Here is a 26823-nt window from a genome sequence, read left to right on the forward strand (position 1 = left end):
TGTAGGGTAGCTTCAGAGAGATTACTGAAGCTCACTGTGTATGTAATGAAGCCCTGAGTCAATAAGTGATGCAGGCTCAAGGCCAAAGGCTGAGTCTGTGCATCAATGGTGCTACGTTTGTGAGTCAGTGTGCTTTTGCATGCTTGTTTTTGATTGACATCCTCTGGGTCCCTGGTCCTCTACTGCTTCTCCCAGTGAAGGGACACAGAGTTAGTTAAGGGTGCCTTGTTAAAAGTATGTCAGGTTGACAACGTCAGCGTGATCATGGGAAATGTGACATGCATGTCCCTTTAACTGGTGGAGATGGCTGCTGCTGGCAGCTGGCCTGTCAACCTCTACCGGGAGCCTGGCAAGCTGACAGGACGAGTGGAGCTTTGCCACCATGGAGGAATAAATTGCATTTACTTGAAGTGAATGCCCAGCACACACGCCCACATACAGCAGGAAGCATTTGTCTTGGTCAAGGGGGCGTCGTAGAGGGGTACGACCAGGGGAGGGATAGTGAACTTGTGTCTATGCTGGTTGTTTCTACCTTGAGTCTTCAAGTCTTCAAATACACTGACAGAAAGATGAATAAAGGTACAGTATTAGTGATGGTGGCAGGCACAGCTCAGGTTGGCAGTCCAATTCAAACTGCCTGTGTGTGTATGTGTGTGTTTGGGGGTGGGGGTGGGGTCAGCTGTTGTTATAGAGGTGGGAAAACAGAGCCGGCAAATGTTCACACCTGGGTACCATTATCACCTGCAGCGCTCTAAGACACAAGTGGCAAGATCTTCATCCAGAAGAGCGCTCGCACCGTTGTTTTAGAAAATGTGGAAGAAAAATCTGAAATGACTGCAAAGCCAGCAATCTGTGATGAAGATTGTACTGGAGATGCCTCTGGCTCAGCTACTGTGATGTCTTTGTATATGGAAAACCTTGTTTGGGTGCAAGCTGTGCATATAGATTTGCAGTCTTTAATGGTTTAGTCCCTCTTTCCCAGTTTTAAAAACATTTGCTTCCTCCCATCTGATCCCATTTGTTTCTGCCATTACAGAGCCTTTTTGGCTTGTTGTTGTGATGGTGCGTTTGGTAAAAGAGCCTCTATTGATGTACCTCCTTGTGTTTGTTTGATGTTTTAAACAGTGCTACATAATCTGCAGACACTCTGCACTGATCCAAACCCCTCAGCCTTTCATTGAGCTTTCTAGTCCAAAGCATTTCAATTGCTTTTGTAATTGAGTTTGTCTGCTGCCCCTGTGATTGCTTTGGATCTTTCCTTTGCTATCAAACAAGGCAATTACTGCCAAGTTGCACATTTTGACAAAAAAATGTTTATTCACACAAGAATTTGCATGAAACTATTGCAAAATCTCCTTCGAGTTCCCACCTAAACATATATGTGTAGTTGGGAACTACCACCTTAAAAAGAAAACAAAGCAATTATCAATAATTAATGCGGATTAATATGTTAACAAACTTTTAGTAGTTGATAATTAGATGAGCTCCAGTGTCTGATTCAGACTTAATTACTAAGCCACTGTCTGTTCTGTGGGGCTTTAATGAATAATTAATTGCAAGAAGCATGAATTATTTCCGCTTACCGAAGACCTACCAGAAGTACACACCCATCCTCGTTTACGGTGCTATTGTATCTTGTATCGATTGACGAGAAGTGTGTGACTGGGGAAAATAAAACACACTTGCACTTGTGCACTTGATGCGCATGTCATAAATCACAGAGCAGTGCTGCAGTATGTTCAGATTCATGGTGAGTGATTGATGTCATCATACATATAACAGGACTTTTTTTATTTACTTTTAATACAAGTGTGGAATTCCACACTCTTACAGATACAAATATGAACACACTTGTACACACACACACACACAAAATCAGTATGGTGCACAGTGCCGTTTCTTAGCGCTGAGACTGAGTGAACAGGTTAATTTTCACCCCCTAGTGCACATAGGCAACCTCTGTGTCTTCACAAAAGTTGTGTATTTGTGTGTGTGGGTAGGAATGTTCCTCCTCATCTGCAGACAGTCAGATTTATCCCCACTATATTTGCATATGCACACAATGTGATTAACTGCCATGCCTTATCTTTTTGCCTAGCGTGCATGCACACCCACGCACGTCCTCACACAGTTTACACACTCTGGGCGTGCACAGGCATTCAAACGCTTTCACAGGTTCACATACAAACTGTACGTTCTCCAGGAGAAATGAAAGGAAACGGTAATCCACACAGCAAACTAAAGACTCTATAAAACAGTGTGTTCCTCCGTTTCGCTTACAGTTGGACTGTAGCAGTTAGTGAACGCTCTGGGCTTTCCCCAGCTAATATGGTTGACTTTATTTATGGTCAGAGTTTCTCACAGGGGCCAGTTCTGCAGGTGAAACTGTCCATCTGTCTATATTCGCTTGTCAGTCACTCACAGTTGCTTTGTACAGAAATGCCGTGGGCCGTAATCGGCTACAGCTAGCATCACTTAGATGCTGTAATAATATGGCAGTACATATCATTAACACCCCTGAGCCTGGGGATATGGGAGGGCAGATTGAATGACTTACTCCTCAGGCTGATGGCAATCTGTGTGTGTGTGTGTGTGTGTGTGTCGCAGCATGTGTGCACAACTCACCCCTGCTTGTGTTCACATATGAAAGTTTTCATGTATCAGAGGAACTTTCATACACTAACACATTATATGATATGCTCTCCTCCTTGAAATATTTGTTTGCAGCCCGTGTGCTTCTTTTGCACTTCGGTGATTGTCTTGCTGGCTGGCAGACACTAATTTTACCTTTCTTCTTGCTGTCATTCACTGAGGCTGCTCTTTAGATGGTTTTGATGTCAACATTCAAAGGTGAAAGTGAAAAATGAACAGCAACAGTGGGGTGACTTCCTGTGCTCTTGAGGGTTCAGGTGTTAGCAATCACTATGCACCACACACACACACACACACGCACACACACACGCACACACACACACACACACCACAGCTCAGCCCTGTGTGGAAACCTGCAGTTTTTTCTCTGCTCCTTTCCAAAGTTACACACAGTAAGCCACAATTTATATCATAATCTGTGTTTCTTGCTTTGCCTAATTTTTCACCTTACACCTTTCCTCACCTTTCTCTTGCTCTCTGGTTGGAAAATCCCTGGTAGCCCCTTCTCTTCCAAAGCTATAATCAGCACTGATGCTCTCTAAGACCCCTCTCCAAGGCATCCATCAGACTGGATTGTGTTGCAAGGCCACTAGGGGCCATTATAACTGATATTCTTCTGACAAGGACAGAGAACAAAGAGATTCTTTGATTGAGAGTGATTGGCCTGTGATGGTTAATTGAAGCAATTCCTTGTCATGTTCCTGTCTCTTTCCTTGATCCAACCTCTTTTGGCTGTGTTTTCTTTTTGGCTGCATTTTCTTCCTAAATCTGAACTGAATGTGAAGAGCATTAGCAAGCATCATCCTCACCTTCACTCCTCTCCTCTCCCTCTCTTTTTCCAAGGTCAGTGCAACTCAGTCTAATTCACTTTTTTTTTCTTATGATAAAACCCAGTCCCAACTTTAACCAAATGTCCGTCTCCCTACAGAGTTGAGATTTATCTTAATTATTTCTCCACCAGTGTGTCTGCCAGCTTCTAAACATGAGTATTAAAGTGTCAGGCCCGCGTGGAGAGAAATGGTAAATCTTCTAATGTCTCGCGAGTATCCATCGGCTATATGGAGGTGTTGTAAATTCCTTTAACGCAGCACACAGCTTTACCCACAACAGCAGGAAATCCAGCCCCTGACAAGGAGAATGTGGCCTAATCTGCCACCTTTTCAATAACATGGTGAAATACTCTTAAACAACACACAAAATGGTGTAAATCCTTTCGCCAATGCCAAGCAATAATAACAATCACTCTCCATTGTTGCGCCTAGAGTCAGCCCAGTCCTATATTTATTGTTGATGACTTATTGGAAGCTATTTAGAAGCTGCTTGTGTGAACATAAGGCATGGAGATTCTAAGCACACATACTGATGATGTCAGAAAAGCCAAACAAAAGCAAGCGAAAAAAAGAATGGAGGGAATTTAGGCTGGAAGTCAATGGAAGCAAAGCAGATGAGAGGAAAGACTAATATCCAGGGAGAGAGGGGGGGAGAAGTGCAATCAGTATTGAGACCAAGTCCTGGCTGCCTCATCATGTCCTTGTGCAGGATTTATGGGCTCTCAGATCAGGGACAGGTTTAGGGTGCTAGGAGGGGGAATGGATGGGAACGTAAAAAGAAAGTACAGTAGGAAGGATCCAAAGATGGTGTTACAGCAGAGAAAAGGTCCTGAATTTTAGAACTAAGCAGGCATAGACTGCACTGTGAGTTGAGAGCTCTTGCATAATGCCAGGTGACAGGAGTTGAAATGGCAAGGCTGACAGGAGAGAGAGGAAAAAAGAAAAACAATGGACTGAACAGCGGAAAACAGAGCCTAGACATTACTGTAGAGTCAAAGGCCACTGATTTGATTAGCACCTGCAAGATATGGGTCAAGACAAAGGGAGTGCAGCTTCAAAAAAAGAAAGCAAAGGACAACAAGAAAACACAAGGTGAGGGAAGAGGGCGTGAAAACGGAGCAGAAGAGGATCAAGTTATGGAGGATGGAGAGAGAGACAGGGTGAGTTAGAAGAGGAGCGGGAGGGGTGCTGGTGCGGGGGTGTAATATGTCTGTGTCAGAGGGATGATGAAAGGGCCAGAAGAGAGAGCACTGCAGTTCACCTTCTGGCCTCTGGAGGAAACACAGTGACCCCGGCCCTCCTCCCTGCCCCGGCTTCTCTCTCCACCTGCTCGATATATGACTAACAGGGTCGCTCAGTCTGAGGACATTTGTGAATCTGGTTGTGCACTGCCTTTGCATGTGTGTCTGTGAGTGTTGTGTGTACACATGTTGAATGGAGTTACATGTTAAAAAAACAAAAAAGCTATTGTTTGTGAGACCTTAGTGCTGCCTGGGGAAAAGGGCAGTAGTAGACCTCTATCCTGGGCTCAGAGAGTGAGCACAGACACATCCCCACATAATCCAGTATGACAGAGTTAGAAAGGAAAAAGAGTGACAGAATCAGGAAGAAAAAAAAAGAATCAAGGGAAATGCGACAAGATGAGTGAATGAGGGAGGAGAGGCTGGAGCTGTACTGCATACTGATGGTGTCGCTCCATTGTCCATTTGTATTATGATGTGCTGGCACTTCTGCTTGGTCAGATTGGTCTGTGAGCCTTTTTTCACAAGCTTCCTTCTGTCTGTATTGTAGGTGGTGCTGGGAAAGCAGCCAAGCTCACTATTTCTGGAATTAAAGCTCAGTCAAACAACAAAAGTCTAATGATAGCCAGTGTAGTTCATTTAGTATGAAAAAACATCACATTTTTACTGGTCCCAGCTTCTCTTCTGCTTTCCTCTGTTTCACATTATGAATTGCACTTCATTAGATTGTGAAATGTCAGTTGAACAAAACAAGAAATTTGAAGATGGTGCCCAGGATGTTACTGTTTTTTTGTCATTTTACTGTATTGTACTGTACTGTACTGTTTTTATATGAACATTGCCTTGAATGACTAAGTCTATTGAGAAAGGGGTCGCTCGAAGTGATGGACCCAAAGAGAGTTATCACCCAACTGCAGTTCCTCTCAGCTCTATAAAAGGCTTTTTTTTTCTTTCATTTAGCTTTTTGCTTTTGATTTTATGACCTGCAGCTTTAATGTTGTTGGTTCACACTCGCAGCTCTTCCAGCTGTAGCAGGCAGTTTTCAGCAGAAAAAAAGCTTCTACCTACCTTCTCAAAACCAAATGGCAGCCAAACAAAGTGAGCAACTAGCTAGCAAACCTAGAGCCACATTATTCCATCCAGGTTAGTGAAGAGCAATACAGAGCTAAAAGGCCAGTAACATTGAATGTCTCACTAAGCAATACTTTGATAACATTTTCCAGCTGTAATATAACAAACATATGTTAACAGTTGTGCAACCCATGTCACTGTGTGCTTTTTTTTTGGTTGCATATAATGATGCAACATTTAGTTTTGTGATTGATGGTGGCTCAGTTTGATGAAAGTGCACTAGGTTGTGTCTCCGTTAAGTCCTGGGAGGCATGCTACAGATAAATGGATATAAAGACAGTATGTGGTAAGAGTGGTGAGGGTTTAGTCACTGAACATTATTGCTGAGAGTCAAGGGGATATTCTCTATATGGAGATGAGACGCAGATGAAGGTCGTTCCTCATCCATAACAGATGACTCATAGTCTGCCCTGACCTGTAATACCTGGCCTTACCTTCCCCTTCACTCTCTCTGCTTGTTGTCTACTGTAGAGCCACACTGCAAGGAGAGTTCAAGTTTACGCCGTTCATAGCAACGCACACAGTGTTCATACTGTATGTACAGGCGCAGTAGAGGCATATTTAAAATGCACATTTGCACAGGCATCAAATGTCAAAAGTTCAGTGCCACACCCTTCTCAGATCTAATGTGACAAATAACTCCTTCCTCCTGCTGCATTGTTCTAATCCCTTTAGTGAACTCTGGAATGGAAATATAATTACATTTCTGTGGCGCAGTGCCTTTGATAAGACAGCCACTCGCTGAGCTGAATGTCTAACTGAGTCGGATGCCGCTTCTCCTCTCTCCACTTTACTCCTCTCCATCTCTTCTCTTATCTTCTCTTCTCTACTCTCCCTTCACATTTTCTTCTTTCCCCTTTTTGTTCTCTCACCCCGACTCCCATTCTCTGTCTTCTCCAAAGCTCATTATGCCTCTCTGCTCTCTCACCCACCCAGGTATTGCAGTGGATAAAAGAGGTGTTGTCTACTTCGTTGATGGCACCACCATTCAGAAGATTAATGAGAGGGGCTTGCTCTCCACTGTGATTGGCTCAAATGGATTGATGTCGACACAGCCACTAAGCTGTGATGCACGCATGGACATCAGTCAGGTAAGCTAATAAAACAGTGGAGTTTACATGGACTGGTGGAAAGCTAGAAGCGCATGTTTTGCTCTGAAACAGGTTTCATCCTCTGTTGTTTAAATAACCCAGGGAATATGAATCTCCTGCATATGTTTGGTGTCAACTAACGAGGGTAATTAAATCCAAAATTTTTAAAACCTTGTGACTTCCTAGAGGCGCATGTGTGTGTGAGAAAAAGCACAGTAAGACCAAAGACAGTCACTGCACAGATTTGATCTGCCAGCCCTCAGATCACTCTGCTGACTTATATCAGGCCTATTAGAGCCGAGGATGAATTATAGATGAACTGCTGGCTCTATAGAGGGATCTCTGCCCACACATAGGGATGCAAGTGCTTGTGTCTGTGCTTGCATGTGTGTGTGAATATGCGTGTTCAGCCCAGATGAATTCCCAGAGGTGATCTTATATGTCTTTACAGGGAGCCGTGTTACATCACAGTCGTTCTCTTTGTTAGTCATTGGCCTCTGCTGCATGTCTGATGGCATCTAGTCACATTTATCCTCCATCTGTGTTTGTTGTTATAAACTGCTCTGACCTCAGTGTGGCATCAGTATTGATGGAAACTTCTAAGCTAAGGCTAGACAAACATCACAGCGTGAATTTATGCAAAATTACTTGGCTGCGTGTTGGCTTTAGATTTTAAAGCTGAGGTGAAATTTGAATTCTCATTTTTTTGTGAAATGAAATACAAACTACAATGGCACTGCAGCTATTGTTCACAGCTTTAAATATGGAAAAGAGGATGTTGATACAAGACAATTGTAATATAAGACCTATCTCAACACCTGCTGAGTCATCTGCAGCTCCTGTGCACTCCTGTACACATATGGGGTTTCTGTCTTGGGTCCAAATGTGGCAATAGCAAGTGACAGGACCAGTAACTACAATGCTCCAAATATTTTGCCTCTTGATCAGCATAGAGTTGCTTTTGTACTTATTTTGTAAATTAAGATTTCACATACAAACCTGCAAATCACATTATAAAACATGATGCGTTATTATAAATAAAAAAAAATCAACATGTCAGTTGTTATTTCCTAATGAGTGCTTTTACATTTTGGTGACAATACATAACACATATTTACACAATTAGCAGTAGTGTTGTCATTCATTCAGAGCCAATGTCCCAATTATGGTGGTGGGGGGGGGCGACTTTTAATTCAGCAGACCCAGCTGTGTGCACAGCTTAAGTGAACTTATAAAGGTGGTCGCCTTGCATCGTTGCAAAGTTCAGTATCATGAGCAGGAGAAATTTGATGCATGTCCTCTCCGGCTAAGGACACAGTAAGTCCTGCTTGATGAATCTCTCTCCTCTTAAAATGGGATTTGAGAGTGAACCCTCTTCTCTCTTATTTGACAGAGCCTATAATTGGACATGTCAGTAGCAATTTAGCATGATCCATTTATTTACCAATTCATCCTCTGAGTCATCAATCACCTCATTGATCCCTCCGATGCGTCCGCAGCAGACGTAGCTCACAGTTGGAGTGTTTGTGTGTGTGAGCTAGACAGCGATGTGTGTCGCTGTGCACTTGTGTAAGTTTGTATGTCTTTGACCCCCACAGTGTCAGCGGGCAGGGTGTGCTATTTGAGCAGACAGCGATCATGGTTATTGGCTGACATTTGGAACAGTGCCGAGGCAAGCTGGTGTGAGTCTTGAATAAACACGGGGAAGGCTCCCTGCCTGCCGCTGACCTTTGCATGAGCAGGGAGGGTCAGGAGGCCTAATGCTATGTTATTAAGGAGATGTTAATTTGTATCACCTGTAACTGACTCTCGTTGGCGTTCGCCACAAAGGTTTCGTTGTTCTTTTGTTCTTGTTTCCGGTAGCTGCGGTATACATGCATTTTGTGTGCATCATTCCACAGGTGCGTCTGGAGTGGCCAACAGATTTGGCCATAAACCCACTGGACAACTCCCTTTACATCCTGGACAACAACATTGTCCTGCAGGTAGAGAAGCCGTCCTACACAGACACACACACAGACCGGTGAATAAATTCTAAACCTGCTTTCTATTCAAGCTCATGCTTTTTCGAGATCAGCACTATATATAGCAGAGGAAGAAAGGGTAATGAAATATTTCTCACAAATTGCAGTGCTGTCACTTCAGGTGCATTTAAAGTGAGTGGGGCTGCTAACACAAAAGAAAAGAAAAGAGTGCCTATAAAAATATATATATATATAACATGCTTTGTCACTCAGGTTTTACTTATTCAAAAACCTGTTCTCCAAAATTAGTGAATTGCCTGTTTGAGTGTGTTTCTTAAGAAAATTAATGAGTCATTAGATGAGGCAAGCTTATGTTCCTTGAAGTCTGATATACTAGATCAACAAAGCTTTATTGTCAGTGGCCGATTTCACTGACCGACAAAAATTTGTGGAACTGCAGATGCTCTCACTGCTTACATTCTGCCTCTCTTTCACAAAGCTAACGCATGACATGATATTTCTTTAGGTGTCAGAAAGCCTTCAGGTGCGTATTGTGGCAGGACGACCAATCCACTGCCAGGTACCAGGTATTGACCACCACCTGGTGAGCCGGGCGGCGGTGCGTGCCACCCTGGAGGCTGCCAAGGCCATCGCTCTGTCTCACCTGGGAACGCTGTTCATTGCAGAGACCGATGAGAGGCGCATCAACCGAATCCAACAGGTCACTCTGCCACTAAATACACCACATATAGTGTAGTTACTTTCAGTTTGTTTGTAGCTGGAGGTTGATTTGGCTTTGCTAGGACAGCTACTAGTGATGTCATCAAAAACAACCAGCCATTGTGTTCCCACTTCTAGACATTTTTGCAGAATGCTCTTGAACAGGAGACCCTCAAAGCCGCTACTTTTTTCAGCTTGAAATGTCTTTGGTTTAATTATAGTCAAGATACAGATTTACTTATAGAAAGTATTCATATATTTTTGTAGTTATACCTCTCGAGTGTAACTGGCTATTATGCTGTGGCACTACACCCTCCACAATCTGCGACTGCATCCGTCTTACAGAATTCAGGACAGATGTCCACACCCTTGCATGCCTCTGTAAATGATCATAGAGCAAGGCTTCCCACCAAGACTGTATTTTACATCTCTAGCCAAACAGACAAACAACACCTCAGTTGCAGTCGCCACCAACAGTCCATCTGGCCTTGTAACACCAATTTACCCTCCCGTTTGTTGTATCATGTGTCCCACAGTGGTCAGGTTGTTCGCTGCGGTCACAGATGCTGTGCAGCAAGATGGTCTTCAAAACTTGCTTCTTAAACTGTGATCCAAAATACAAATTTTTTCAAAAGCCTGTTTTCATTTTTGGAAAAAAAAAACTTTTTTGTCTATTAGTTCCATTAGCAAGCAGCATGATATAGAGGCTCACAGCATTTGGGCACCAGCATCACAAAGCTACTGCCTGCTGGACTCAATCAATAGTCTCTGTGTGGTGAGCAGTGCCATGCTGAGTCCATGTGGATGCAGAAAGCATCATAAAATGCCTCAGACGCCTTTTTGATGGAAGCAGCCATGTTTATTTGTTACACCTACTGTATTTTATGTTTGATATATCAGGGGCCATATTTGTCAAGCATCTCAGAATTACACACAGGTATCGAGCTCACCTTTGTGGGTAAATGGAACTGTTCCATGACAGAAACATAACATAAAATGAATGATGATGTGTTACAGATTTTCTCAGCAGTGTCTGACGTGCAATCAACACATTAAAAAAACTGACAAGCTGAAGCAGATGCAACGTGATTTAGCAACATTTTAAATACATGCAGAACATTGTGTCACTTCTATGACAAAGTTGTTGCACACAGGTACACACTGACAGTATATTTTAAACTGATTAAACAAAAAAAGACACCCAAATTAACCACTGCATTTCATCTTAAATGGCTGACACCTACTGTACTGTACATTGTACTGTTTAGCCAGTAAGTTGATTTTTTTTTTCACTATAATAAATCCTGTTAAAGTGAATGTTTCTTGGCACTTCACAGTAGGTTTTCAGGCAGTGTTTTGGCACTGCTGCTGGTTTGTTCTCATGGTCCAGGCACATCTGTCTGTCACACACACCCACAGCAGTTAGCTATAATATCAGGGCCCACATATGCATAACTAATATATGTTGAGTTTTATTTTTAATCTAGCATAGAGATAGAGACATTATTGAATATGCATGGTATTGGAGCTTTGAGGTGCATTAAAATCACAATCATTACTACACAAATTAGGTCTGTTGTAGCTCTATTTGTTTGTTTTCAATTAAGTGCACATTGCAAGAACTTGTTTTCTGTGAAGCAGGCATATTTGTGAAGACGGAACATTTATTGCATACGAGTCACAAGACTGTTAAATTCATTTGACTTGGCATTATATTAAATCAAAGGTTCTCTAGTCCATGTTTCCTCCACTCCTTGAATATGTGGACATGTAATGTTTATTAATGTGCTCCTGCTTAAACTCAAAACTGTTAGGACAGCTGTGCAGCTCTCCTGAATATTGGAGGACATACAGTATAAGCAGTTTCCTAAGGCAGGAAAGTTGATGGATTGGTTTCACTTCCAGGTCTAAACTTAGGACCAAATCTGCATCTCTGAGAATTTTCACCAGATATGGCTGATCGTCTACTCTGTGGTGCTTGGTAAATACTGACTATACATTATCTATACCACTTGTTCCTAAATAGTGGGGGGGGGGGCTGGAGCCAATCCCAGCTGACATCAGGTGAGAGGCAGGGTACACCCTATCTCAGGGTTGACATGTAGACAAACAATCACACACACACTCCTACAGGCAATTTAGAGTCACCAATCAACCTAAGCTGTAAGTCTTTGGACTGTGGGAGGAAACCAGAGTACCAGGAGAGAACCCACACAGGCACAGGAGAGAACCCACACAGGCACAGGGGAGAACATGCAAACTCGGCACAGAAAGGCATCGGGTCAGCCTGGGCTCGAACCCATAACCTTCTTGCTGTGAGGCAACAGTACTAAACACTGGTCCACTATGCTGCCCTGACTCAGGTTATCAGACATTAAAAGAATACCACCACATTTCTGGAAATGTAATTGTTTTCTTTCTTGCAGAGAGCCCAGCGAGAATGTCTCTGCCACTTTTCAGTCTGAACACTAACCGTAAAGTTACGGCCAGCAAGCAGTTAGCTTGGCTTAGCACAAAGACTGGTAACAAGTGGGAAACAGCTAGCCTAACAGCTAGCCAACTACCAGCACCTCTAAATCTCACATATTAACACATTACATCTTGTTTTTATACAAATAAAGAAAACTAAACTATTGTTAAAAATTGCTTTAACAATACCATACACACATGAGAGTGGTATCAATCTTCTCTTCCGAGTCTGGGCAACAAAGTAAATCAATGTATTTGTAATAAACAATTCTTTTAAGACATTCCTTAAGAGATAAAAAGCTTGATTTAAAAATCAAAATCAAACATACTGTACTATATAATCTTCCTGAATTATCTTCTAAAAACACATGCACCCCTTGAGTCGCTTAAGAGGCATCATTTCTTCTAAACCTAATCAAAATCAAACTGTTGGTGTAGCAGTTTTTCTTTCATTATGGCACTCCCCATCAGGACAATCACTCTGATTTGTTTGGAGAGCTGGATTTAATGCTGCAAAGATACATAAATCCATCAGCAAAGTCCCATTTATGCCAAACAGGGAATGTTCTCGCATATTAACGATACATTCTCCTTCTGTTTCTTCTTAAATTAAAAAAAAAACATATAAGATATCATCTGAGATTGTTTGGTTGAAGTAGCGAACACAGCCAAATGTGTTGTTGTCATTTTCCTCTTATTTCATTTTAATATCATTACTCTGCCTTCTCAGCTCAGGTTTTTATGAAATGCCATCAATATCTTGTTTGTCGGGGAGATTAAACATAACAAAGGATAATGTTGAATGCTATCTTGTCTCGAACACAGCGTTGTGTGGCAACCGTGTGTGATGTGTGGGCTTTCTGAACACTCCACAGGTGTCGACCAATGGGGAGATATCTGTTATTTCTGGAGCCCCCACGGACTGTGACTGTAAGATAGACCCCAACTGTGACTGCTTCTCCGGTGGGTCATCAGGCAGCACACACACACACACACACACACACACACACACACACACACACACACACACACACACACTTGTTATGTGACTGCAGGATTAAGTAATGTATTAGATTATATCTAATATGATTACAGTACTGAAAACAACATGTAGCTGCACTTAAAAATCCTGTCTGATCGTATCATACTTGGTCTGGTTCAGGAAAAAAACACAAACAGGAACATTTTAAAAGATCTGACATAACTTGTATGAATTGGAACAGTCAGCGTGTCTTATATCGAGTGCCTACGTGTCCCTGCTGGCCAATGATTTTATTAGCTGAGCTTGAGAAGAGCTATGTCTCCCTCCTGTGCTGTTTCCTTCTGTAATAATAAATAATGCATTTTTATTTATATAGCACTTTTCAAAATTATCTAAGACGGTTCACAAAAACAAAGACAAAATGGTGACAGAAAATCCAACAAAAAGTTTTTTTTTAACGTAGACAGGTTGGTGTAGTCGCAAATCTGTTTAGGAAGAGAATCCCAGTGGGTGGGAGCAGCAACAGAGCAGGCCCGGTTGCTCCAGGTCCAGAGCTTGGTCCTGGTTGGAGTAGAAAAGAGGTTAGTGTCAGATGAACGAAGCATGCGGGAAGGATTGGTGAAGTAGGCTCATGAGGTAGGATGGGGCCCGGTAATAGAGGGCTTTGTGAGTGACGAGCAGCAGTTTGAATTGCATGCACTGTGGAACTGGGAGAATTTCTTGAGGACAGGGGTTATGTGGTCACAAGAGCTAGAGTGAGTAAGTAGGCGAGCAGCAGATGTAATGGAGGTTACTGAACCAAAAAGAAGGCTATTACAATAGTCCAACCTGGATGTGATGATGACATGGATTACGTTTCAGCAGCAGAAGAGAAGAGAGATGGACAGAGGTGAGCTATATATTTCAAGTGGAGGACAGCAGTTTTACTGATGGAATTTACATGATGTTCAAATAACAAGTTGCTGTGGAGGTTAACTCCAAGGTTGCGGATGTGAGGAAAGAGGCAGGGTGGAGGTGATGATTTTGAGTAATAAATTATCTTTGATTTTGGTGAGAGATTGGGGACTAGTGATGATTACATCTGATTTGTTATAGTTTGGTTTAAGAAAGTTGGCATGCATCCGTGTTTTGGTGTCCATAAAGCAGCACCTTCGATCTGTTTAAATAAATTAAGTCAGGTGGAATTTCAGCATCTAAACCTGACTGTTTCGATGCTCGCTGAAAAATAATACAAATAATGACATTTCTGTAAATAATGACACTATCCACCAAACAGTGGTCATCTCTGATGTCACAGCTGAAGTGAATGTGAGTTTGTAAAAGCATGTGAGCTGGGTATGCAGAAGGTGCATGGGTGTGCTAGCATGGGGAGATATGCTTGTGTTCATAGAGAGGCTCTTTCGTCATAACAACCTCGAGCTAAATTTCAGTAGGAACCAACTCCAGAAAAATCTTTCAAATCCATTCAAGTTACAGCTGGTGAAATAAGAAGCTCTCGTCTAGCCGCTGAAAGTTTTAACTGCTTGTTGTATCATGGAAGGGCACCTGAGATGTAGTAAAGGAAAGAGGGAAAGGACCAAACAAACAAGCAGATGTTCTTTTGACATTTAAGCCATGCTTTCATTGTAAGTGTCAGAGGATGTGATTTTATCATTTAATTCTGCTCATAAAAATTTGTCTCTTTTCTATTCAAAATAGAGGGAAGTGTCTCTCTCATGCCACAAGCCAATGGGCTGTAACCATCCCTGATCTCTTGGGTTGTACTTTGCATATTTTCAATCATGTCTTGCTGTTAACAGATGATTACTCTCTTCAGATGCTTTCCGTTTCCATCTCTTCAGCGCAAACACTCACACAGTGTCTTTGAACATGTGCACATATGTGAGCCCATACCCGCAAACACAAACACACACATACACAGAAACATACCTATATAATGTGCATGCTGTCAGGAGATAAACTGCCACCCTGCTGACTGCACAGACCCATCAGAGGCCCCGAGCCTACTGCTGTCATTTTTCTAAAGGCCTTCACCTGGCCATTATCCTGCTGTGCTACCAAACACATCAGAATGCATTCAGTCACCCACTACCACTGTCTGATAAGGCTAAGGTCAAGCTAGTCATATCCACTCCTTTGGGAAGCCACGTATTCCAACAAGTCCGAGTCCTGAGCTACACTGATAACTGCTTCACCAGCACCATGTCATCTTCATATTTTCTCGATAAAGAGTTGGTCCTCATTGAAATGACGTCTCTCTGTGTCTCTTATCAGGAGACGGAGGCTATGCCCGTGACGCTCGTCTCAAAGCCCCGTCCTCCCTGGCTGTGGCCCCCAATGGAACCCTTTATATTGCTGATCTGGGCAACATCCGGATCAGAGCTGTCAGTCCCAACCAGCCTCAGCCTGGCCCAGCTGGACTGGTGGAGATCACCTCTCCCCTTGACCAGGAGCTCTACCTCTTCAGTCAGGTGCACTATGACTACTGTATGCTCTGTCTTTAAAATGTGTACAGTATCCAGATACTATAGTACAGACAGTATATCTCAATTAGTTTACAAATGAGGCTGAGATCTTTTTATGAACACCATCATTGACCCAGTATACATTCATTTACTGTAATTTTCACAGTTCCTACATTCAAGTGATTGTAAAGTGTTTACTAAGATTGACATGTTATTTAAGATTGGTTGAACCACATGAACTAGTTATGAAAAGATCGGCTGTCATCAAATGCCTATGTGCAGTAACTGCGTAGTGTAACCGTTGAGAAATTAACAAGCCAAAACAACTGACAAGGCTAGCGTTACCTTGCTAATGTTACTTTTACAGTGAAGAGTGAGAAAGGAATCATGGAATGTGGTCAACCTCTCTGACCTGACACTAATAATGATGTAACCTGGGACAATTTTGAATGACATTTAACAAAAATAATGAACACTGAATGCAAAGTTTCTTAGTAATAACATAAGAATGAAAGACATTAGATTAGCATAGTTCTCTTTCGTTCTACATTGAGCTCCAAGTATGTATATATACATTTACAAAGGATTCGCAGTCAAGTTTAATGTATTCTCTCCGTTCTAGGCCATAACTAGCTAGGAGTTACCAAGAACTTGTGGACAGCTTTACATAAAGACACGGTAATAGCAGCTGCTGTCTTGTTCTTCTGTATCCATCATAGAATGGCTCCCACATGTACACCAAACACCTGATCACCGGTCACTACCTGTATAACTTTTCTTACGGCACTGATGATCAGCTGTCTGGGGTGACCAGTCGTGACGGCCATGCACTCCAGGTGAGGAGAGATGCTCATGGAGTGCCTCTCTGGTTGGCGTTACCTGGTGGACAGGTGTACTGGCTGTCTCTTAGCAACAGTGGAACACTGAGGAAGGTGTCAGCCCAAGGCCATGACATCGCTCACATCACTTACCATGGCAACACAGGTCTCCTAGCAACCAAGAGTGACGAGAACAGTTGGACCACTGTTTATGAGTAAGTTTGCATTATTTTTCTTCTCTATGCTTTACTGCACTGCTATTTTTTCATTGCTTTGTCTATTTCTTTTCTTCCCTTTTCAAATTTTCATTTATTTGTGCCATGTTGCTTGACTCAGAATGTTAATGTGAACATGGGACTGCATGTACGTATGTGCAGGTGTATGAATGTGAAACAGAGCTTAATGTATGTTAGCAGTGTGAAATCTGAGTGCCATCTGGTGGTAAGTACTGCATCACCAACACTGTACAAAGCTGGGTAGAGTTGCTTTCTCTTTGTAGGCTTTGCTGAAGTGACCGATTAGCTGAATCATCCCCCTACAACACTTTGATCACACACGTATAGTATTTCATGCAGATCCATACATACAAATACTTCCTTACTGAAACACATCTGTCTGAATTATTGCCCACTGCCAACCCACTGTCAGCGTCAAGTTTCATAGCTGGATAATTACACATATAAATCATAGCTGACACAAACTTTGTGGTGATGTTTGTATATGAGAAGGGAAAACAGAGTGGTAGTGAGTATGCATATGCGTTTTTGTGTGTACATCTGTGTTCATTTGCCTGAGAGAGACAGGTATCTGTGTACCTTTGCACATGTAAAATCGTCATGGCTGTCTTTATTCTCCAAGGTACAACAGCGAGGGCCGTGTGACTAACATCACCCTCCCGACGGGTGAAGTGAGTGGTTTCCATGGCAACCTGGAGCGCTGGTCTCGGGTAGAGGTTGAAGCGTCCAACCGGGAGAACTTTGTCACCAGCACTAACCTGTCTGCCACTGACACCATCTACACTTTCAGACAAGGTACAGCATCATGCACATTGTGTGTGTGTTTTTCTTTCTTGTCATAGGTCAGTAGGAACATTCACAGACAGTTATATGTGGGGACACATGGTTTCTGTGTATTCACTGGCTTTCACACAGGAAAAATTAGTGCCTCAGCACCATGCATCTGCCCCCATTTGCTTTACCACAAACATGCCACAGGGCCATCGATGACTCATCTGGGCAACACTAAACCATAGACAACATACACAGATGTATAAAGAGCGAAGACTGTAAGGTTATAGTAATATTTAAACATTTATGAGTGGCTGCAATATCGTGGTCAGGTCAGACACTTTTTCTTATTCTTCTCTTTCCGCTGCACTGGACGTACTATATATGCAGAAGATTCACAGCCCTGAAAAAGGATTTATCACTTTTTATACATAATTCACACATGGATCCGATACGACCTTTTTACATAAGCAGACTAATGGCTAGTAAAAAAAAGTGCTATTGATATTTTATTTAGGGGGGGAAAAAGGAGAGACATCTGACTGACTTGTGAAATGTTTTAACGACCGTCAAAAAAAATGGAAAAGAGGGCAGAGATGAGAAGAAGAGAAAATGAGAGTGGAGTGGAGAAGGCGCTCATGGGAGCAGTTTCTTCCCATGTCATCTCTTTAATTGCTTTCTAGCAGTTGTCACGATGACAGGACTGCTGGGAGAGAAAAGCCGCTCCAACACACACAGATACAGTACACTCGCACACATACAGGCGTGTGCGCTGTGTTACAGCATGACAGAGCTGCCAGGAAAGAGTTGAAATGACCCTCTATTTTAGAGTGTCCCCTTTACTTTCACCACCCACAAATTCACTGTCTGTTTTTGCCTCTGAGGCAACAGTAGCCATATGTACAGACAGAATAGAAGTTACTGTCAAGTTTATTAGCTTTATAAAGTTTTATGATTAAAATATAGGTTTGTGATTGCTCTGCCAGATTTTGCTGAAAAAACTTAGAAGAAGGCATCTGGACGTAGTTTTAGGTAGAAGGCATTTCACCTCTGATCCAAGAGGCTTCATCAGTTCTGCCTGACTGGTGGTGAGCAGGAGGTATTTATCCCACTGGGTGGGGTTTCAGTCCTTCAACAGCCAGCAGTGTCCTCCAATGACTGAGCTGTTGGAGCTGGTTAAATTCCAGAGATTACAGAATGGACAGCCAGCCTCAGATGTCCTCGGTTTGAGGGGAAAAGAGGATCACAACCCACAACCATTACACAATGGCAAACCTTTCTGACAGAGAACTCACGGACCCAGAAAAAGAGGTCTTGGCCAAGGGATTAAACTTTGTGGTCACACCCAAACCGATCCCTGTGGTAGACCTCATCACAGCCACAGAGTCGGCAATTAGAAACAGAAAGCTGTCTGAAACGGAGGCAGAATAACTGAGGATGAAGGTCACAGCCGCATTGGCCAGTGCCAAACTCCCACCCTCGAACCTTACCCCTGAGGAAAGAAGGGCTTTGGCTGCCCCGGAGAAGGATGAAACCATCATAATCCTTCCGGCAGACAAAGGCAGATGTATGGTAGTTCTAAATTCATCTTGTTTAGGACTACCATACATCAGACCAGAGTTTCTAACCTCCTCAGTGACACCGCCACCTATGAAGCACTGAAGAGGAACCCCACCAGTGGCCACAAGAAGAAGGTTATAGACTGTTTACAGAAGTTGGAGAAGGATCAAGAAGGAGGAACTACACATCCAGAACTCCCTTAGGGCTTGTGGATACCCCAAGTGGGCCTTCACCAAATCAAGGAAGAGGCCGAACACCAACAGAGACAAACCAGAAACAAGAGGGGATAACACTGCCATCCTTCTGGTTTGTCAGAGTAGGTGAAAAGATTTTCCACAACCACAATATCCCAGTCAACTTTAAACCAGAGAACACCCTGCGGCAGGGAGTGGTCCACCCGAAGGACAAAACACCCAGACACAGAGTAATGTCGTGTATGCAATTAAATATAGTCAGGAGTGTAATGACCTGTACAATGAGGAAGCAAACCAGCTATTGCACAAGCGCGTGGCCCAACACAGGAGGGCCAACCCCAGCGGACCAGAGTCAGCAGTCCACCTCCACCTGAAAGACAAACATTTTTTCAAGGACAGTGAAGTCTAGATCCTCTCCAGAAAACATCACTGAAGAAGCATTTTTTGTCCAAATAGAACCCCCCTCACTAAATAGGGGAGGTGGACTCAGACACAGCTTGTGATCCATCTACAGCACTGTTTTGAAGTCTCTACCCAAACAGTTCCACACCAGTTCACACCAGGACAATAGGCGTCAGGCCACATGTGAGGGTTCAAAGACAGGTAACGAATCTCACTGATACAGACCCTAACGATTCAGTTGTTAGGGGACATTGTTGGCCGTAGAAGGACTGAAACCCCACCCAGTGAGATGAATACCTTCTGCTCACCTGTCAGGCAGAACTGATGACGCCTCTTGGATAAGACGTGAAACATCTTCTACCTAAAACTACATCCAGATGCCTTCTTCTAAGTCGAAGTTGCCTTCCTCTAGAGTCCTGAGTTTTGGTTTCATATGCATTTTAATTTTTTCCTATCTATTTAGGATTATTGGGACATGATAAGTATAAAATCCAAGTATGGTCTTTGAACAGGAAGTCATTTTTGAGAAAAATGATGTCCTCATATGGGGACATTGGGTTTATTTTAATGCGTAATACAATAAAATTACTGGTGTTTGAGACAGAACAAAACTATGCCAGAACATGGCTGTGCACACAATATTTGCAACACATTACAGAATAAATCTATGCCAGAACATAGCTGTGCAAAAACAAAATTTGCTAACAATTTCATGTCTTGGTCACTTGGTAGCTTCTGCAGTGGTTCAGTGACCCGGTTCTTCATTATTGTACCAGTTAGGTACACCTGCTTCTCCAGCATTTGATCTACAGCTTTCATGGATGTGAAGAACCGATCACAGTATACCTTTGTGCCAGGGTGTAGACTTTTAGCCAGATGTGCAATAACCAGTGCTCCCAAACCAAGTTCCTCTGCATCCTGGATCTGTGATCTCAGTGAGTTTGCACCTTGGTAGACTTCAAAGTCCAGCACAATGCCACCTGCTGTAGCCAGCACAAAGTTTTTCATGCCAACTGGATTGGGCTTTAGTGGCACATACTGTCGAAATGGGCAAGCTCCTGTAAATGGGATCATCTGCTCATCAATTGATACACATTCTGGTCGAGCCTGAAGCAAGCAGCCTTTGAGGATGCGATCGATAAAGGGCCTGGTCTTCCAGAATTTGTCAGCTTTCCTCATGTCTTCAGAAATGTCACTATCAATGACTACTTTCAGATGTTTCCTCAGTTTGAAAAATCTGTCACGCTTGAGTTTGTCACTAATGGCAGGGATTCTCAAGGCACTGGACCAGAACATTCTAAGCTGTGGGTAAGACACACAAGACATGAAAATGGATGCTCCAAAAAAATGATAAATCTCATCAACTGATGTGTTGAGAGAGCTACCACTGTTAGATAGAGACATAGCATTTGTGCAGTTAGCAATTAGATTCATCAACTCTCTATCAATGTACTGCTCCATATAGTCCAGTGGCTGCCAGTTATGTCTCTCATGCAGAGTTTCCTCTTCAGCCTCAAACTGCACTATGTCTGGAGTGAAGGCACTTGACTTCCAGCGCACTCTACTTGTATTCTTGCTAGATCCTGGCTCAACACTTCTACCACGCTTACGTTTACGTGCACATTCTGTGGATGGTGGTGGCTCACTGTCACTATCACTGCTCTGCTGATCAGATTCTGATAAATCAGGTGGAATATAATCTTTATCATGTAGTAGTTCCACACCAGGATCAGCTTCTTCACCATCAGACAGCTCCTCCACATCAGAGTTCTCTCCTACTATTGCATTCAGCAGTCTTTCTGCTTTTGACAAAGAAATGGACCCTAGACATGTATCGGATAACAATAAAAGAAATTTAATCAATGTAGACTAATGTGTACCACATGCAACAACTGTTTATATTTATATTTAGTGGAAACTGTTAGTTTTTTTCACAAATCTTCCCAAGCGATGTGTCATTACTTTTACACCTTCACATAGACAATGTATTAACATGGTCCCAATGTCCTCAAACGAGTACTTCATAGTTAGAAGCCTCCTAACTTGTCCGTATTGCTAAAAGATGTCAAATTTATATACCATCTCAAACTACAGACATTAAAAATCATAAATTAGCAGGTTTCAACCATAAAATGTTTTTAGGTTTTGTACCTTGTCCATTTTTATTTCGGGCTCGGCTGTAGAACATCTTGGCTGAGATTGACGCCATTTTGGAATTATAGTAACACATGGATTGTGCTTTTCCTACCAAAAGATGGTGGTAAAGGTGTCTACATACGAGGACAACAGGACTAAGTTGAGAAGAAATAAAGTATATGGTGCAGGAAACCCAAAATGTGCGGTCCTCATATGAGGACGCAGGGACTCTAGAGGTTTTAAGCATACTATGACCTGGATGACCGAGGATTGGCACAGACACTAAAAGATTTTATTAATTGTATTTCGGAAATGGTAATAGTGTCAGTTGTTCCTGGCATGTCTAAATTCTGTGTGAAACCTTACTCAGAACGAAGAAATGAAATGAACGCACAGTTTCTGAGAACCCTTCCAATGTGTGAAAAACGGTCTTGGCCAAGAACCCATCTGTGCCCCTCCTCTTCTCTCTTTCTTTTGTCTCTCCCTCTTTCTCTTTCTTATTATTGCTCACTCTGTGTGTCAGCCCATCTATCTCTTCCTTCTCTCCTCTTTTCTTTTTGAATAGATTACATTTTTCTAAAAAGACAATAGAAGAGGCAGTACAACGCTACTGTTGCAGAGCAAATGTTTAAAAAAACACTCCACATAGAGATTTAAGCAATTAATTCAAACAAAAACGCATATACAAAAAGCCAGACAGGTATTCACTGCATTCATGTAGACTGCTGCTGTGTCTCATTGATTTTTCTCAAGGCTGCTTTTGAAAGATGTTTTTTCACACTTTTTTTCACACATTGTTGCATATTTGCATCCTCCTGTGCATCTGTGGTTTTGTATGTGTCTGTGTACGTGTGTGTGTGATCCCACCCTTGATAAACGATCGACCCCTAGACCATGCTCAGAGCTCATACAGATTCAGCGCTGACGGGTCGTTCCTTGTGTCACTGGCAAGTGGGATGGAGCTGTCACTCAGCACGGAGCCACTCCTCCCAGGAGGCGTCGGGGGAGGGGTCAGTCCAACCGCCAGCCGCTGTAACATCAGCCTGCCTGGAGACCATGCACCTAGCCTAATAGAGTGGAGGCAGAGGAAGGAGCAGAGCAAGACTAACTACAGCACTTATGAACGCAGACTCAGGGTAAAACACTAAAAAGCCAACATATGCTCCAGCTACCACAGACAGTAGACAATTGAGAGCTACACAAAGACAGTTTGCATTAGCAACAGGGTAAAATTCCCAGCACCTGCCAGATATCACAGAAACCTGTATGAATAGGTCAGATTACATCACTGCATGCTGTGTTAAGACAAAGCTGTGCAACCTGACCTTTAAACACTCGTGGAAAGAAATGTCATTTCTAAACTGTAAAGCAGTGTACAGCACTACACACTTATTACACAATATGTTAGTTGTTTTGAGCAATTAATGACATCACTGGGAGCGAACTAATAGGTCAAATGAGTCAGCACCTGTTACGTGTACTTGCCACAAATCACACGTTGACTGCGGCACCTTCTCTCTTTTTGCTCAACACAAAACCAGAAACCGGATATTTTTGTGAGAAACGGACATTTTATATGATGTGTACGAATTAATCAGCAATTCCCATTGACTTGGTTCTTCACCTGTTTACAAGGCAGTGCATTGTTATTATGCAGGCTCAGTTTGCTCTAAATGTCACAGTTATTTATCTAATGAAATCTCAGATTGTCTCAGACATGCCACTTTGTGTTTGCATATCTGTGGCCTGGTGTGTAATTTATACTAAAGCAGTAAAATTAAAATGTTTTATTTTGTTCTTCTCCCTTTAGCTGACATTTTACTGGTTTTCTTTTCAGGCACATAACAGGAACCTGTTGTCCATAGACTTTGATCAGAGCACCAGAGTAGGGAAGATCTACGATGACCACAGGAAGTTCACCCTCCATATTCAGTATGACCCACTGGGCCGCCCTGTGGTGTGGTCTCCCATTAGCAAATACACTGAAGTTAACATCAGTTATTCCAGAGGAGGACTGCTGTCAGCCATCCACCGCGGGGAGTGGTCTGAACGGCTGGAGTATGAGAATGACAGGGTGGTGTCCAGAGCCTGGGTCAACGGCAAGATCTGGAGCTACACATACGCAGACAGAGTAAGAGCTGCACCTGTTGAAAACAGGATGTGACAGATAGATTGTGACTAACATGCAGAGATTTGTTTGATGGTTTCTCTACTGGGTTTTTCTGTGTGCAGAAATCTAACAGACCTGCTCTTCTTTTGTTTCTTACTACTGTAGCTATTTGAAACCAAAACTAGCACATACAGTAAAGTATTAAAAATACTTCTGCTGCCGGAAATTAAAGTAACAAAGTGAAAGCACATTAAAACACTTTACAGTAATGTACTACAAACTAGGTTTGTTAACACGCTTTCTTTCCTCTCTTTGAGGCATGGTTTCAGGTAGTTTTTTTTATTTCAGTTACTGCACATGCTTTTTAAAAATAAGTCTGCACTTATAGTTGCATGAAAACACAACAATAACACAACTCAGAGCAGTAAAACCTGACAAGATATTCATTCTGATGGATTTTAGTACAGAACACAAGCAAGTTTCAAGGCTCTGCAACATGACATTTACAGACTGGGAAAGGAAACAGAAACCAGTGGAGTTTACAGTCATAACACAAGATGCTTTGGAAAACAGCTAACGCACAGAACGTATAATTTTTAGTAAATGGCCTAAAACATGCCTGTTCATTTAAGTGTGTGACAGAGCTGACAGCTACCTGAAGCTGCAATATAATTTCCGTCCTTGAAATTAACTGAACTATTTAATGAAATGATATTCGGCCTGAAATATATTTAGCGTCAGGTATTGGTCTAAGACCCAATTAGAGTGCAAAGGAGATGATATTCCAGAGCCATCTAGAAATGATTCATATCTGCTTCTATTAATAATACATTAATATTATACCTTACGGTTAAGATAAGGAGAAAGGTATTTTTGCATGACATTGTTTTACTTCAGCTCAATCACCTACAGGTCTGCAGAGACTGATTTTAAAGCTTGTAAAATAAAAGTAAAATAAAAAAAAATCAACAATAATTCTTTTGGCTGTGTAAAAAAACCCAGAGTTTCATTTATAGTGATTATTTTTCATTGAAGAAAGAGTGGCCCTCAAGGTAGAAAGAACCAAGGTAGCGTCTGATGAGCAGACATTTTGCTGATACAAAGTTTTCACCAAATGATATTGAAATACAAAAGTACACCAGTCAGAGAAAGAATAAACCATTCAATCCAAAGAGTTATTACAGCTCTGCTATGCGTCTGTGCTTCTTGCAGTCTATTATGCTGCTCCTGCATAGCCAGCGGCGCTATGTCTTTGAATACGACCAAACCGACCGTCTGGTTGCTGTGACGATGCCGAGCATGGTGAAGCACACACTGCAGTCGATGCTGTCCGTTGGTTACTACAGGAACATATACACCCCTCCCGACAGCCAAGCCTTCTTTATGCAGGACTACACCCTCGATGGGCGGCTGATGAGGATGCAGTACTTGGGAACAGGACGTAGTATCATCTACAGGTATAAAGCAGAACTATGGCTCGCTGTCGGTTTTATCAGCTAATTTAGGGAGGCTGCGCACTGTAGAAGAGGTGACTCAACCGGTTTGATTCAGATGAAACTTGGAGGCATTATGCACTATAGTCGGCCATATTAAAACATAACACTGATTGGCTTGATGAAGGTACTATAATTAAAGCCTAACAGCTCTATTACACCAAGTCTAGCTGACACAAAACGTGCTACACACACCCAGCTGTCCTGACAAACTACACTGATTGGACTAATGGGGGAAACTGATTAAAGGTCAAATTTTTTATCATCATACTATGTCAGACACCAGTGATCTGATTTGGACAAAAGCTGCAGGACTGATTCGGGCAGTGTTCTGGCATTTATCCTTTTTAATACTCACTGGCTTGCTGGGGTTACTATAATAAGGTGCCCCCTATTTTCAGGATTTGAAAGGCTGTAACTGCCACAGCAGCCGGCCTGATTTTGATGATTTCCTAAATGGCCAAAGGGATCTTTGTATTATTCATGACACATAGCATGTTTACTTATATTGAAGTTCAGATGTACTGTATTTTAAAAAATGAATCATTTTATTCCACACTTCTGATAAAACAAACTAATTTATCACCTGTATTGTTTTTTCCCCATTTTATTCCATTTTTCAAGGTACACCCCAGCAGCACGGCTCTCCGAGGTGGTTTATGACTCAACCCTGGTGACCTTCACTTATGACGAGGCCTCTGGCACTGTCAAGACCATTCATCTCACCCATAACGGCTTCATAAGCTCCATACGATACAGACAGACAGGTACATATGCACTAATAAAACACAGATTTCAAATATTTACACTGTGCAATGAATCGTCTTAAAGCGGATCATTTAAAAGGATTTATCTGAGCGTAAAATCATTTTATGGACACAACTAAAAGCATGTGTACTGTGACGACACGGCATATTCATGCATCTCCAGCCAGATTTCTTTAGTGGTATTAAACTTTGTAGTCAGGCTTTGAGTCAGTACTGTTTCATCTGAGACTGACACAGCCCCAGTTAGAAGTGTGAATCTGGTGATCATGCTCGAGTGGAAGAGACTGTGGTCTACCACAGTTTTAAATATGAGACCAATGCCTGGGCCCCTTGCACGTTATCTCTTCCCCACTTCTGCAACCAGGCTGCCTGATCAAAGTAAACAAATGCACATACGAATATAATTTAATATGTGGTGCGCTAGGTGTGGGTATGCTACATTTGAATTGGATGGCTGCCTGTAAACAATTGCCTGTGTTCATGTTTGCACTCATACAGCTTTTCATGGGACAGGAAATCATGAAATATTACAGTACTTGAGAGCATTAATTATAACCCCAATAACATACCGACTGTTTCACTTATGATTCGGAAAATTAGTTAGAAAGCCATTCCACTTCATGATCAACAACTGGCTGCTGTAGCAGTGGTAGCAGATATGTTTGGATAGAGTCATGTTAATACAGTTCATCAAGAGTATTTCCAGGGTCACTGAGAGCGCTCTCATCTCTGCTGCTGGCTCACTTTTCAGGCCTTTTTGATCGGCTTGCCATGATCAGGTATCACTAATC

At 42.3% G+C, this 26823-nt stretch overlaps 1 protein-coding gene across 1 annotated transcript in view; it reads left to right on the forward strand.

The window, feature by feature from the left end:
- Positions 1–26823, forward strand: part of tenm1 (teneurin transmembrane protein 1) — a 181262-nt gene that overhangs the window by 146245 nt on the left and 8194 nt on the right. Inside the window, exons 23-33 of the mRNA XM_020595580.1 lie at positions 6791–6945; positions 8847–8930; positions 9436–9630; positions 12974–13061; positions 15355–15551; positions 16265–16578; positions 17222–17394; positions 22554–22798; positions 23500–23793; positions 24985–25229; positions 25890–26032. Of these exons, the coding sequence (XP_020451236.1) occupies positions 6791–6945; positions 8847–8930; positions 9436–9630; positions 12974–13061; positions 15355–15551; positions 16265–16578; positions 17222–17394; positions 22554–22798; positions 23500–23793; positions 24985–25229; positions 25890–26032 (2133 nt within the window). The remainder of the gene's footprint in view (positions 1–6790; positions 6946–8846; positions 8931–9435; positions 9631–12973; positions 13062–15354; positions 15552–16264; positions 16579–17221; positions 17395–22553; positions 22799–23499; positions 23794–24984; positions 25230–25889; positions 26033–26823) is intronic.

Source organism: Monopterus albus, unplaced genomic scaffold (assembly GCF_001952655.1).
Source record: "Monopterus albus unplaced genomic scaffold, M_albus_1.0 scaffold27.1, whole genome shotgun sequence".
Taxonomy (NCBI): domain Eukaryota; kingdom Metazoa; phylum Chordata; class Actinopteri; order Synbranchiformes; family Synbranchidae; genus Monopterus; species Monopterus albus.